Genomic DNA, 13,146 nt, shown 5'->3' with positions numbered 1-13,146 from the left:
CCAGAAATCATCAAAACATTATCGATGTGCAATTCTGACTTAAGCCCTTTTTCCCAAACATCAGAGAATTGCAATGTACAATTCAATACAAATGAATCATCATCGTAGTGATGATTATGGAAAAAAAAATATATATATATATATATATATATAGAAATATATATATTTTGTGCAATAAAAATGTTTATATTTATCAAGGATGTATTATTTGGTATGGCCACATATACTTCTGGTATATCGTCGGTGATGTGACAATACCTCCTATCTGCTTTTTCATGAATTTTGTAGGAGACGAAAAACCATTTTTAGGGTCATCTGTTTTCACATGTAAATTTTGACATGTTTTGTAGTAAATAGATAATTGAATTTACTACAAAACATGTCAAAAAATATCATATGAAAACAGGAGGTGACTGTAAAAAAAGTTTTTAGTCTCTCTTACAAAATGGTTAACAGTTAATAGAGAGACAGATAATTGAGGTTCCACTATATAGTGAAATTTGGACACCCGACACCCCATACAAATTTTATGGGGGTTTTGTTCGTTTAAACCCCCCCCCAAACTTTTGTGTAAGTTACAATTGAATTATTATTGTGGTACTATTAAACACAATGTTTTTAAAACTTTTTTGCCTCTTAGTACTTTTTTGAAGTCAGTTTTTATCGTGATATTTTGAATATTTGTCAAATCCGCCACATATTTGTATATGGTTAAGTACGATTGTAGAGACTAATAATATGAAAATTTATTTATGATTTACATTTTTAGGTATATTTTGAACCATTTTAAAAAGAAGCCATATCTTGATAAAAAGAGCTTTATCGAAAAAATAGAAAGAGGTAAAAAAGTTTTAAAAACACAGTGTTTAACTAATGGTACCGCAGAAATAATTTAATTGGAACGTACCCAAAAGTTTGGGGGGGTTAAAGGGAACAAAACCCCCATAAAATTTTTATGGGGTGCACAAATTTCACTATAATTTTTCTTTAAGATGTTACTGCAATAATATTGCTTCATGTCCATTTTCAATAAAAAATCTTTAATAGTTTTCGATATATTCGAAAAAATCGAATTTTCATTTTGTATCTTCAAAGGGCTGTAACTTTTTTTGTGTGCATATTTGTACTAAGGTAAGTTAGGTTCATTCAAATTATTTTTGGTCCCAGAATATGTGATTTAATTTACGACCAATCTTTTCGGGACACCCTGTATAATAAATGGGATTAGCTGGCTTAAAAATTCATAATCTACGTTCTGTAGAAAATATACAGTTTTTGGTTTCTTTTTAACTAGATCTTAATATCTAACCAAGCATTTTAAGACCTTTTTATTATTTTTTCGATGATATATTCATGTTTTTAGTTTGTTCAAAATATTCTAGATGATTGTACACTATAATAGATAGCCAACTAAATAAACACAAAAATTTTATTTTTGTTACAGCCTGTATATAAGTTTACCTATATATACAGTGCATTACGCACCACCTTAAAAATTGGGCATTTTTGATGTCTCGAATTTCCTAAACCTGTTGTCCCATCTAAGTGATTTTTTTATAATAATATAGCCTGAGGCTATAGGTTACTGCCTTATGCTTGTCATGCACGGGGAGCTATACTGTAATATACATTATATCACGTCGCTCTCTATAGTAATGAGTGAGCCTGCACATACGGAACCATTAGTTCCCTGTCTGCAGGCTCACTCATTACTATAGAGAGCGATATGATATAATATACATATATTACAGTATAGCTACCAGTGCATGACAAGCTTAAGGATGTAACCTATAGCCTAGGCTATATTATAAAAAAATCACTCAGATGAGACAACAGGTTTAGAAAATTCGAGACATCAAAAATGCCCTATTTTTAAGGTGGTGCGTTAATTTCTTGGAGAAGTGTATTGTAATTTAATGTAAATAATGTAATATTCAATAATTGTAATTTAATATAAGATGTAATATAAGTTCCTTAAAAATATATTTTTTATTTCCCACCATACATTCTCCACAGGTCTAAATATCGATGCTAGACATCCACCGGAGGTCCTCTCAGGACGTTAGATGGACGTTCGGCAGCAAGACATTGGACCAAACTGGGACATCCTATGAAGGTCCAATTGACATTCACTGAACGTCCCCTCGGACGTTAGGTGGACGTCCATTGGACGTTTGGCAACGTGGCATTTGGACCAAAATAGGACGTCCTGTTAAGGTCCAATTTACGTCCCCTAGGACGTCCGATTAAGGTCCAATGTACGTCCCTTCGGACCTTAAGTGGATGTCCAACAGACATTCGGTAGCGTGACATTTGGACCAAAATAGGACGTTCCTTGGACGAAAACGGACCTCCCTAAAGTCTGTGAAGGACATCCTTGTGCTATTAGGGGTGTATCTATGTAGGTATATAGTATCTTTATTCTATTATATTCTACTCTATTTCAAACCTATTCTATATAAGTATCTACACATTACACCTATTATCATCATCATCATTCTCTTTGCCTTATCCCTATGCAGTGTCGGCTTCCCTAATTGCATTTCTCCACACAATTCTATCTTGAGTCATATCAATGTTAATCCCCTTTACCAACATGTCCTGCCTTATCGTCTTCTTTGGTCTTCCTCTCCTACTCCTTCCAGGAATCTGCACTTCAGCTATTCTTCGTATTGGGTGATTAACGTCTCGATGTTGAACATGACCAAACCATCTTAACCTATGCTCTCTCATTTTGGCATCAATTGGTGCCACACCTAGACTTCTCCTAATATACTCATATCTAATTTTATCCTTCTTTGTCACTCCACTCATCCATCTAAGCATTCTCATTTCCACCACATGCATTCATTGTTCCGCTTTCTTTTTCACTGCCCAACATTCAGTTCCGCGCATCATAGCCGGTCTTGTGGCTGTTTTATAGAATTTTCCCTTCAGCTTCATTGGAATTTTTCTGTCACAACACACCACTCGCTTCTTTCCACTTCATCCATCCAGCCCTAATTCTACTGCATGCATCTCCATCTATTTCTCCATTACTCTGTAATACCGATCCTAGGTACTTAAAACTATTGCTTTTCACAATCATTTCACCTATTATATTATATTTTACTTTATTCTATACTATATATCTATTCTAATCTATCTATATATTTCATTTAATCTGTTACATTCTACTCTATTCTGTTTTAAATCAAATACATTATTAGTAAGTATCTACATATATATTACATATATTCTATTATATTCTACTCTATTCTATTTCAGTTTATTTTATACTATATATCTATTCTAATCTATCTCTCTATTTTATTTATTTTATTAATCTGTTCTATTCTATTCTGTTTCAAATCAAACACTTTACTCAAACAAAGAAACAAACGACATTCAAAAGCTTCTAATAAAAAAATCATTGCATTGGTACTACTGAAAATATTGACATTTTTACAACATTTATTCCAAGTTCCTTCAATTTTTTTGAGGACAAGAAAATTTTGCTTTCAAGAAATTCACGAATTTATTGGCGTCAAGTTAATAACGAACAAACATGGATGTCAAATTGTGCTTTGAGAACACGTCAAATTTGGCCTTGAATAACTTGGTCAATTTATTGTTCAATTTATTGTTGATGTAAAGTGCACTTAATAAGTAACAAGGAGTTACGCTGTGCGATTTATGCAGCTACCGAACTACGACCTTCCAGCAGATTGTTATTTACAAGCCATGAAGAGAAAAAGGCAACGTTGCAATTGATGACGTTGGTAGTCTGACTTTCGGACTACCGCTTTCGAAACCACGATTTTAAATTACAAATTCAAGTAAAATTTATAGTATTTTTTGAGTCGAACAGGAAAATTTATTAACTAGAAGCTTTTACAAAATCAAATTAAAAGTAATTCCTTGTAAGTAACGTTTATATACAAAAAAAGAAACAATGACAAGAAAACGTGTAAAATACTTTATTTTAAATAAATAATATCTTATTTTAAATTATATGCAAAATATCGCTAGAAATAACTATAAAAACAATTGCTGACAATGTTTGATGTGCATTGTTGGGGTTTAGAGTAGATAACTTCCTTTTTTGTTATTGCCCTTATCGTTATATTTCTTTTTATACTTTTTTGAAGATCCATTACTTTGATGGCTGCTATTTTTGTATAATTATTTAAAACAATATTACACATAATTTTTATAACAGCAGAATAAACTTTGAATGTATTTTCCCTACATACACACTAATTTTCCTTAATTCAAAATTTAAGTGAAATCCTTCATGCTGTTGTAAACTTTTTATTACCAAAGATCATAATAACATCAAGTGACAATAATTGTTTTGCAAAAATAATTTTTTAAGATTGGGATTGTTAATAATAAATTCAAATGTTAATTCTCTGTAAATATGGTGACATTGTATACAAACTATACAAACAAATGAGAACTGACATGGAACTGACAGACTTAACCGGTCTACCATTAGATGTTGCCAAGTTTCAACTTCATGGCTTGTTAAGTAAAGGTGGCTAACGAGAAGCTGGACAGCCTAAGTCTGACGTCACAAATGTCACAAAATTGGGAGGAGTTAGGAGTTTATATTGGGTGCATTCAGCAGACACAATCGCTAACTAATCGATTAGTGATTTTCTGCTGAATGCCACATAAATTGTGACATTCAGCATGTAAATCACAAATCGATTACTAATCGATTAGTTAGCGATTGCGTCTGCTGAATGCACCCATTGGCTCCAAACAATTTTGATTGTAAGGTTAAATGGTCATAAGACATTTTTCATTTATGTGCTTTGTGTGGCAAAATAAGACTTCATTTACGTATTTTGTTAAAGAAACGTGTTAATTAAGAGATTTTTATTCGTTTTTGCTCAGGTGGTTTTTATTCCTTAGTGATTGAAAATAAACATAACCTCAACACTGTTTACATTCTAATCATTGCAATAAATTAACTCACCTGAGCCAAAACGAATAAAAATCTCTTAATTGGCACGTTTCTTTAACTAAATACCTAAATGAAAAGTCTTCTTTTGTCACACAAACTACGTAAACAATAAATTAAAAATTCCTTATGAGTGTTTAACATTACAAACAAAATTGTTTGGAGCCAAATATAAGCTCCTCCCAATTTTGTGACGTCAAGACTTAGGAAGTCCATTCGCACACTTGATCCAACGTTGCCAAGTCACTAAAATCTCAATATTTGACACCAATTTGACAATTGACAGATTATCTTGTAAATAGTAAATAGTATCCTCCTATCCTAACAAAACAAAGTCGGGAAGAATGGATTAGATTAATGGATATGTAAAAGCCATAAGGAGAACAGAACTAAAATTAAAATATGAAAGAATATGCAATAAACATTGTATAAGTGGTAAGTTTAATGTAATTCAATTAATAAGGTTTTTAAAAAATGTCTACAATAATGATAAAGATGTACCTAAGTAATAATTCAAACTTAATTATTAGGAAAGCCAGCCACTTTAAAAAGATATTTCAAACCAAAACATGGGTTACCAAAGCAGGTAATAAAAAGAAAAGGTGATCTAGAATGCAAGAGAAGAGCTGATGAAAGAAGTAAATGTAAAGAAAATAATGAAGAGACATCTCTGGACCATGTAAGTATAAGATAAAGTTTATTACAATATGGTTAGATGCAAAGCTCACAATGTTTTAATGCATATAGCCTAAACTGTCCTTCAATCTTTTTCTAATGGTGCTACAACCCTTTGTGAGTCTTGGTGTGCTTAACAACATTCTGCCCTGCTGGATACTTTTCTGATGTTCATGGTTTTAAGATCCCCCTCTACATCGTCTATCCATCTTTTATGGGCCCTTCCTCTTGTTCTATTTCCTTGGGGCTTCCATCTCTGGATTACTTGCACAGCTCGATTATCTGGCATTCTTTCTGAGTGATCAAGCCAATTTAGTCTTTGAGATTTTACAATTCTAACAATATCTGGGTGCTGGACGATTAAACTGCCACACGAATCCGGGACATTTTTGTGAAAAATATGCAAATATACATTATTCTAATCCAGTAACAAAAAAAATTTTTGCGAAATATCCATTAGTTTAAATAAAAAACGACTTTGAAAATTGAAATTTTTACACCTTTCTGGATGATTAAGCTGTCACTAATTTAAGACATATTTTATATAATAGAATTATGTAGTTACTACTAATCTTTTATTTATTTTATTTTAGGTTGAAATGTTTCATATTCTTTATTACAATACGAGATTTTACTTAAAAATTGATAAATTTAAGGAAATAAAACAATTTGCATCTTGTGTTTTGATCTTTTGATGTTTTTGTTGCAACAACAATCCAACAATCGACACTTGACATATAATGAAATGTGCGAGGTTGCCAATTTTTGTCGTAGCTTTAACCCAGTTTCGAATATTGATGGGAATATTAATCATAATATTGATGAGAGTGTTTTGACAAAAAGAAAATTCATCCGCAGTAGAGTTGTAAAAACAATGGATTTTAGGGTTACATGATATTGTTTTAAAAAGGGAGGTATGTAACTTACTTAAAAAGTAGAAATTACTCCTATACAGGTTAGGTTTGGTTTGGTTAGGTTATGTTAGGTTCCCAGACCGTGAAATGAACTACCGACGCCCGTAGGGCGTCTCCGTGTATTGCTACTATTGCTCCGTATAGGAGCAATACACCCACTAATATGGGTGGGTTGTGATTGCACGCAGCGGTCAAATACCTCTTGCGGTTCTCTCACTCTAATACCCGCAAGTTAGGTTTGGACCGAAGGGTTAGGTCTTCCTCCTTTCAGACCGCTGCGCGCAATTGCAATCTGCCCACTAATATATATTTTATAATAAGAATTTATTACTTCACTTTAGCTACTTCATTTTAATTCTACTTTTAGCTTTTAAATCTCATTAAATCTATGAAGAATGCTTTAAATTTTTAATTTGAATATGCAGAAATCTAAAAGTAATATAATAACTGACATCTAAAACAGTATTTTGAAGTCTATTAAACTTTCTTCCGCATAAAATGTACCTTTATATGCGTATAATTATTATATTCGATGCTTGAGATGCTAAACATTTTTATAGATTTGGCAACGCCGCCCGAAGTTCTCAATATGGCGGACTAAAAAGTGTAACAAATTCAATTTTCAAAGTTGTTTTTTATTTAAACTAATGGATATTTCGCAAAAATTTTTTTTGTTAATGGCTTAGAATAATGTATATTTGCATATTTTTCACAAAAATGTCCCGGATTCGTGTGGCAGTTTAATCGTCCACCACCCAATATCTGCGCTCTTCATTAGTATTATCAGCTCGTGGTTCATTTTAATTATCCACAAACCATCACTGCAATGTGTAGATTTGTTTTGTAGATTCTAAGCTTAGACTTAGTAACATAGTAACTTACTTTTCGTTAAGTCTTTGTATGCATAAAATCACTTATTGCTGCTAAGAATCCATGCTTTTCTTGACTGGTGTTGTTGTCATTTATTATTATTATTGAGTCTGGGTAGTGAAAATGGGAGGCATATTCGTAGGTATGGTTTTCTACCTTCAGATGTTCATGTTGATTCGACTTTGTGCACTCTATATATTTTGTTTTACTTTCATTTATATATAGACTAAACATAGTAGCTTCCCATTTCAGATCTGTAGCTTTTTCTTTTAATACCTTTTTGTTGTGGCTTATTATGGCAACTGCCCTTATATAAAACTAACTAAACTAACCTAAACCTTATAGGTATAACTGTCCTAATATTAAAATACAGTTGTCCTTTGATAGTCCGACAGGTATGGGACCAAAAGGTCGGACTACCGAGCATGTCGGAGTATCAAGTGTGTACTGTACTTTTGTGGTACCTACTTTCCACATTTGTATGATTTTTATGGTACACAATGTAAAATTTTTATTTATGTATTTGTTTTTAGGAACAAACACCAGATATTTTATATATGTAGAAAACGGAAAAACTGCTGGAACTTTAATTTAAAGGCTTTTGACTAGTGAAGATTTGGATAAAACAACAGGAGTTACTTTGGGCTATAGCTACGTGCAAATTTATTTTCTTGTGGCTTCCTATGTTTGTTCTTATTAACTATATCTACACTTTGATATGTTTTTAGTCGCATGAAGATTTTATAGTTTATTATTTTATGTATATTGTTATATTTGTGTTGAATAAACATTATTATTATTATTACCTTAATTTCCATTAAATAAATTAACTGTAATCAATAAATCGTTTTTAACGTTGATAAATAAATTATCAATAATGATTTCCAAATATTTTATTTGTTTGACAATTTCTACGAAATAATATTTTGTAGTAATAATCAATGCTTTGGTTTAAGAAATAGACAACTTTTCAAGAAAGACAAGAATAGAAATATGCTATATTGTCATGGAAAATTGTACAATTTTATAGACAATGCTTACAGAGTCATAAAAAAATACAAAACAATAACAAACACAAAAATCAATAACAAGTTTAACTTGAATTGGTGCTCTACACTACAAGGATATTAGTGAGTGAAAAACACTTTCAAACCCAATGATAACAAAAACTTTCCATAGAAGGCCACAATTTTTAAATCATATTTTCTTTTAATTGTAAACAGCGATCATATTCTACTGCTTATTATTTTTTCTGTTATAACACCCTGTATAGCATATATTCAAGTATTGTTATACTTTGTATTAGAGGTATTTTTTTAAACTGTGTAATTGTTTGATTGCTCTTGACCAACTTTATGTTTGCAAAATAAATTCGGTACGACTATATACATTCGTTTTATTGTAATCCTTAAGCCTTAAGATATTGTTTAGTTTGAAAAACACTATCTTTTTATCAACTTTTACTTTTAGAAATTGATATGGCAACAACACATCACTGCCTATTGATTTCAAAGGCGGGGATTTAGAGGCAAACGCTAAATAAACAGCAAATATGTGTCTGAGTAATATATTAAAGCTCGCTGAGTTAGGCTATCTTTAGCTTATTCTTTCCATTTCACTCCTGTAATAAAAGTTAGTACTTGGTTCTGAATTTACCTGGTATTTACATAGCACCCAGTATCTTACCAAATTCTTTCCCCACTCGAGCCGACAATTTAAAGTAACTCTCTGTTACCTGATGTCTGAAGTTACCCCTACGAAGCAATCTTAATTGCCGCTACGAAGCGATCTGTTTGTTTTTTTTTCGTTAGCAACTTTCATAAAATTTCTTACAGTTCTTGTACATATATGTGTATAGGTCTGGCTCCCGCGTATGAAAAAAAAGTTTATTAATAGCAAGCTGAAAATTTGTTAATAGCTTAAGGGTGTCTAGTCCGACAAACTTTGATATATAGGAAAAGGGGTTTTAATTGTGGAACAGGTTAAAAATTTGGAACTGTCAGACCACGAAACCGTCACATGTATTTTGTCCGACAGAACTTCCAACTGAATTGATACCCTTTCATTAAACTCTCATGCAAAAATCAGGTTGCTATTTATCACCAAATGAGAATTATAAATGAGTGGAACACGTGTAGAATATGTCAAATGACAGGAATTATGACAGGTGATAAATAGCAGTCTGATTTTTGCATGAAAGTTTAATGAAAGGGTAACAAATCAATTGGAAGTTCTGTCGGACAAAATACATGTGACGTTTTCGTGGTCTGACCGTTCCAAATTTTTAACCTGTTCCACAATTAAAACTTCCAGTGTTCCCATATATCAAAGTTTGTCCGACTAGACACCCTTAACCTATTAACAAATTTTCGGCTTGCTATTAATCAATTTTTTTTTCATACGCGGGATCCTGACCTAATAGCTTAACGACGTTCTACACCTTCGTTGCGGGGTATGCCTCTCAGAGGAAAGGGGGGGAAACTTATGTGCAAGCGAAACAGTATTTTCGAAACAGTATTTTCACTTTTATTTAATAATGGTACGGTAAACAATCCTCATTTTTTAATATGTTATTCCTTACAAGAAAACCTTTAATTTAAGCACAAATAATTAAAAATCGTAAATTTGGGTCAAAAGTTATTAACTTTTTAAGAGCGAAAAATGATTTCGAAACAGTATTTTCACTTTTATTTAATAATGGTACGGTAAACAATCCTCATTTTTTAATATGTTATTCCTTACATAAAAACCTTTAATTTATTTATTTATTTATTTATTAACGGGATAAACCCAATACATACAAAATACAATAAAGCAGAGCTTTTGTCATAATAATGAAAATATAAAATTTAGATACATGTAAAACTACAACTATAAAACACAAACATAAAAAATTAAAAAAGAATATAAATTATTTGTAAATGATGAAAACAACTGAATTAACTATAACAGTTAAATCTATTTAATTTAAGCACAAATAATTAAGAATCGTAAATTTGGGTCAAAAGTTATTAACTTTTTAAAAGCGAAACAGTATTTTCGAAACAGTATTTTCACTTTTATTTAATAATGGTACGGTAAACAATTCTCATTTTTTAATATGTTATTCCTTGCAAAAAAACCTTTAATTTAAGCACAAATAATTGAAAATCGTAAATTTGGGTCAAAAGTTATTCACTTTTTAATAATTACCATAAGAGCCCATGTTAAAACTTAATTTTGAACCTTAATAGTAATTAAACGGCACGGTAAAGCAATTTTTAAAAAATCAAGTCTTAGTTTTTTGAAGTAAACTATAACATACTAAAATTTCATGCAAATCCTTAATTCTTTGCCGAAGGTGTAGAACGTCGTTAAACGCTTGAATAAACTTATTTTAGCTTGAGCTTTATCATGTATGTATATTAGTAAGACATAAATTAAACTTGAAAATATAATATGTATGACGCACGCACTTACTGACTACCTTTAATGATTAAATTAATATATTACTAATCATTATATTATGATTGTGTGCTGGCACAATGCATCGTCTTTTTTAAATTTGCCGCGCATTGACTGTTACCCGTACAATTGGCAACGTTGGATCAAGTGTGCGAATTAGCTTCTCGTAGGTGGCTATGTTATATGTCATCAGTCACTGACGTAATAGAAGCTGAAGCTTTGTTCCATGTTTTATGTATTGACTTTTATGTGACGTCATGTCATAAAAACAATTTGGTTATAAATAGCAGATTTTGAAGATTTGTCAAATTTGTCTAGTTTATTGATCTTGAAGGATGGAGCGTATACGTATGTTGCGGTTTCGGGTTTGTTTTACATTACTGTGTATTTGTGGTTTAACAAGTTGTGAAATAAAAAAATTTCCTCTTCTAATGCCCAATGTATTTCCATCAAGAGTAAGTCATTCTACTTAACCATTATATTTTTAATTTGTATGACCTTTGCAGGTATATAAATTTTTTTGAAATTTTAATTTGTTGATATTGCTCTGAGTGTTAATTAATTAATTTCCACTGATTATTACCAGGTGTAACAGGAAAAGCCGAATTAAAATCAATGTACTGGAACCCCTTTACATATGCCAATTTGTTTTTGAGAAGAAGGCAAAAATAGAAAATTTGAATCCAATAACATGAGCTTAATAGGAATTAGAAAAAAATTAAACTAACATAATACAGAGAAAGCAGACTGTTTTTGTGTTACAGTGCTAGAATATAATGATTCCACAAATGTGTTAACTTTGTCAAAGTGTGTATAATTGTCAAACTATCCAAAGAAAACTAGACAGCAGCACTAAAAAGGACAATTAATTTGAACATGAGTGACATCAACATATTACATCTCTGCTCACATGAATTGCCTAAACATAGACCTGACAAAATTAAGTATGTACCCACATTAAATTTATTTGACGTTTTGACTTCCACTTCCAAAATCATTTAAATTTTTAAATATGTACCAGCTGATAAAAACTGAAACGCAATAAAACTATAGAAGTAAAAGGAAGACAGAGAAACAGAGTTTTTTCCTAACTAAAGTTAAATTTTAAGTAAAAAACCCAGTACAGACATGTCAGAAGAGTAGACAAAAAACAAAAAGAGAGGCAGACCCTCAAGATCTTCCAGAGATGAAGTGGACGAAGCAATGGAAAGAATAAATCTGCAGGAAGAGGACTCGCAAAATAAGAAGAACTGGAGAGAACAGTTGAGTGAAAAGTTTACAGTGAAAACTGTAGTTTACAGTGAAAACTGTAAACATTCTTAGTAGGTATATAGTATATACAGGGTGATTGATTAGTAGGGTAAAGCTCAATAGCCCTGCTATAGTAATAGATAGCAATAAAAGTTAATAACAAAAATTTTAGCCACCTTTGAGCTTCACATTACAAAATTAGTTAGAATGTTACAGGGTGTTCGATAACACAGTGGCAGACCAAACTTATGTTTTTTTAAATGGAACACCCTATATTTTATTTTAAATTCGAAATCCTGTTAACTTTTCCATCACAAAAATATAAAGGTTTGTTATGTTATACAGGGTATTTACAAAGTTATAACCAATTTTATATGAAAATCGTAACAAGTTCAACTCCCTGTATAAATAAAAATAAGCAAAACAACAATGGTTTATTAATGCCATATTTTTTAACATATTGTCAAAATTTTCAAGAATGGTCGATATTGCTAATTTTCTTTATATCAAATACAGGGTGAGTCAAAACGCAAGTACATTATTTTCTCAGTAATTTTAAATGGAACACCCTGTATTTTATATCACTATTGAAAAGTACCATTACCGTACTTTAATTTTTAGATAACATTCCCTATGTCTAAATTTATTAGTTTTCGAGATATTTTCATTTTTCAATGGACCAGTAGCGTGGCCACCCAAATCACCAGAATTTAATAAATTGGACTGATTTTTTTGGGGTTACGTTAATAATGAAGTTTATAAAATACCTCCAACAACAAGGGATGAGATGAAAAATAGAATACAAAGTGTATTTTGATGTGTTAATGTACAAATGCTCCGTAGAGTAAGTAGCTCATTCAATGATCGTTTTTAGGCGTACATAAATGTGTTAGGAGATAATTTTAAACACCTTATGTAATTAATTATTAAAAATATTTTATTAAAAGTAGCTTCTAATTTTTTCAAACATGTTTTTTTTGCAAAATGTATTACTGATAAATTATGTTCTTTATTTGTTACATTGTTACATTTACATACAAA

At 31.0% G+C, this 13,146-nt stretch overlaps 1 protein-coding gene and 1 long non-coding RNA gene across 2 annotated transcripts in view; both read left to right on the top strand.

Annotated features, from left to right (window-relative positions):
- The first annotated feature begins 4,377 nt into the window (after nt 1-4,377).
- LOC126893341 (uncharacterized) lies at nt 4,378-8,212 on the top strand. The gene is made up of 3 exons (XR_007701144.1): nt 4,378-5,386; nt 5,482-5,630; nt 7,944-8,212. It is a non-coding gene; the product is annotated as an uncharacterized LOC126893341 (long non-coding RNA).
- Nucleotides 8,213-11,117: 2,905 nt separating this feature from the next.
- Nucleotides 11,118-13,146, top strand: part of LOC126893338 (peptidylglycine alpha-hydroxylating monooxygenase) — a 102,718-nt gene continuing 100,689 nt past the window's right edge. The window contains exon 1 of the mRNA XM_050663398.1: nt 11,118-11,309. Within this exon, the coding sequence (XP_050519355.1) occupies nt 11,190-11,309 (120 nt within the window). The 5' untranslated portion in view covers nt 11,118-11,189. The remainder of the gene's footprint in view (nt 11,310-13,146) is intronic.

Source organism: Diabrotica virgifera, chromosome 10 (genome assembly GCF_917563875.1).
Source record: "Diabrotica virgifera virgifera chromosome 10, PGI_DIABVI_V3a".
NCBI classification, from domain to species: domain Eukaryota; kingdom Metazoa; phylum Arthropoda; class Insecta; order Coleoptera; family Chrysomelidae; genus Diabrotica; species Diabrotica virgifera.
The sequence above is the reverse complement of the archived record's forward strand: the minus strand, read 5'-3'. Positions and strand labels throughout refer to the sequence as shown.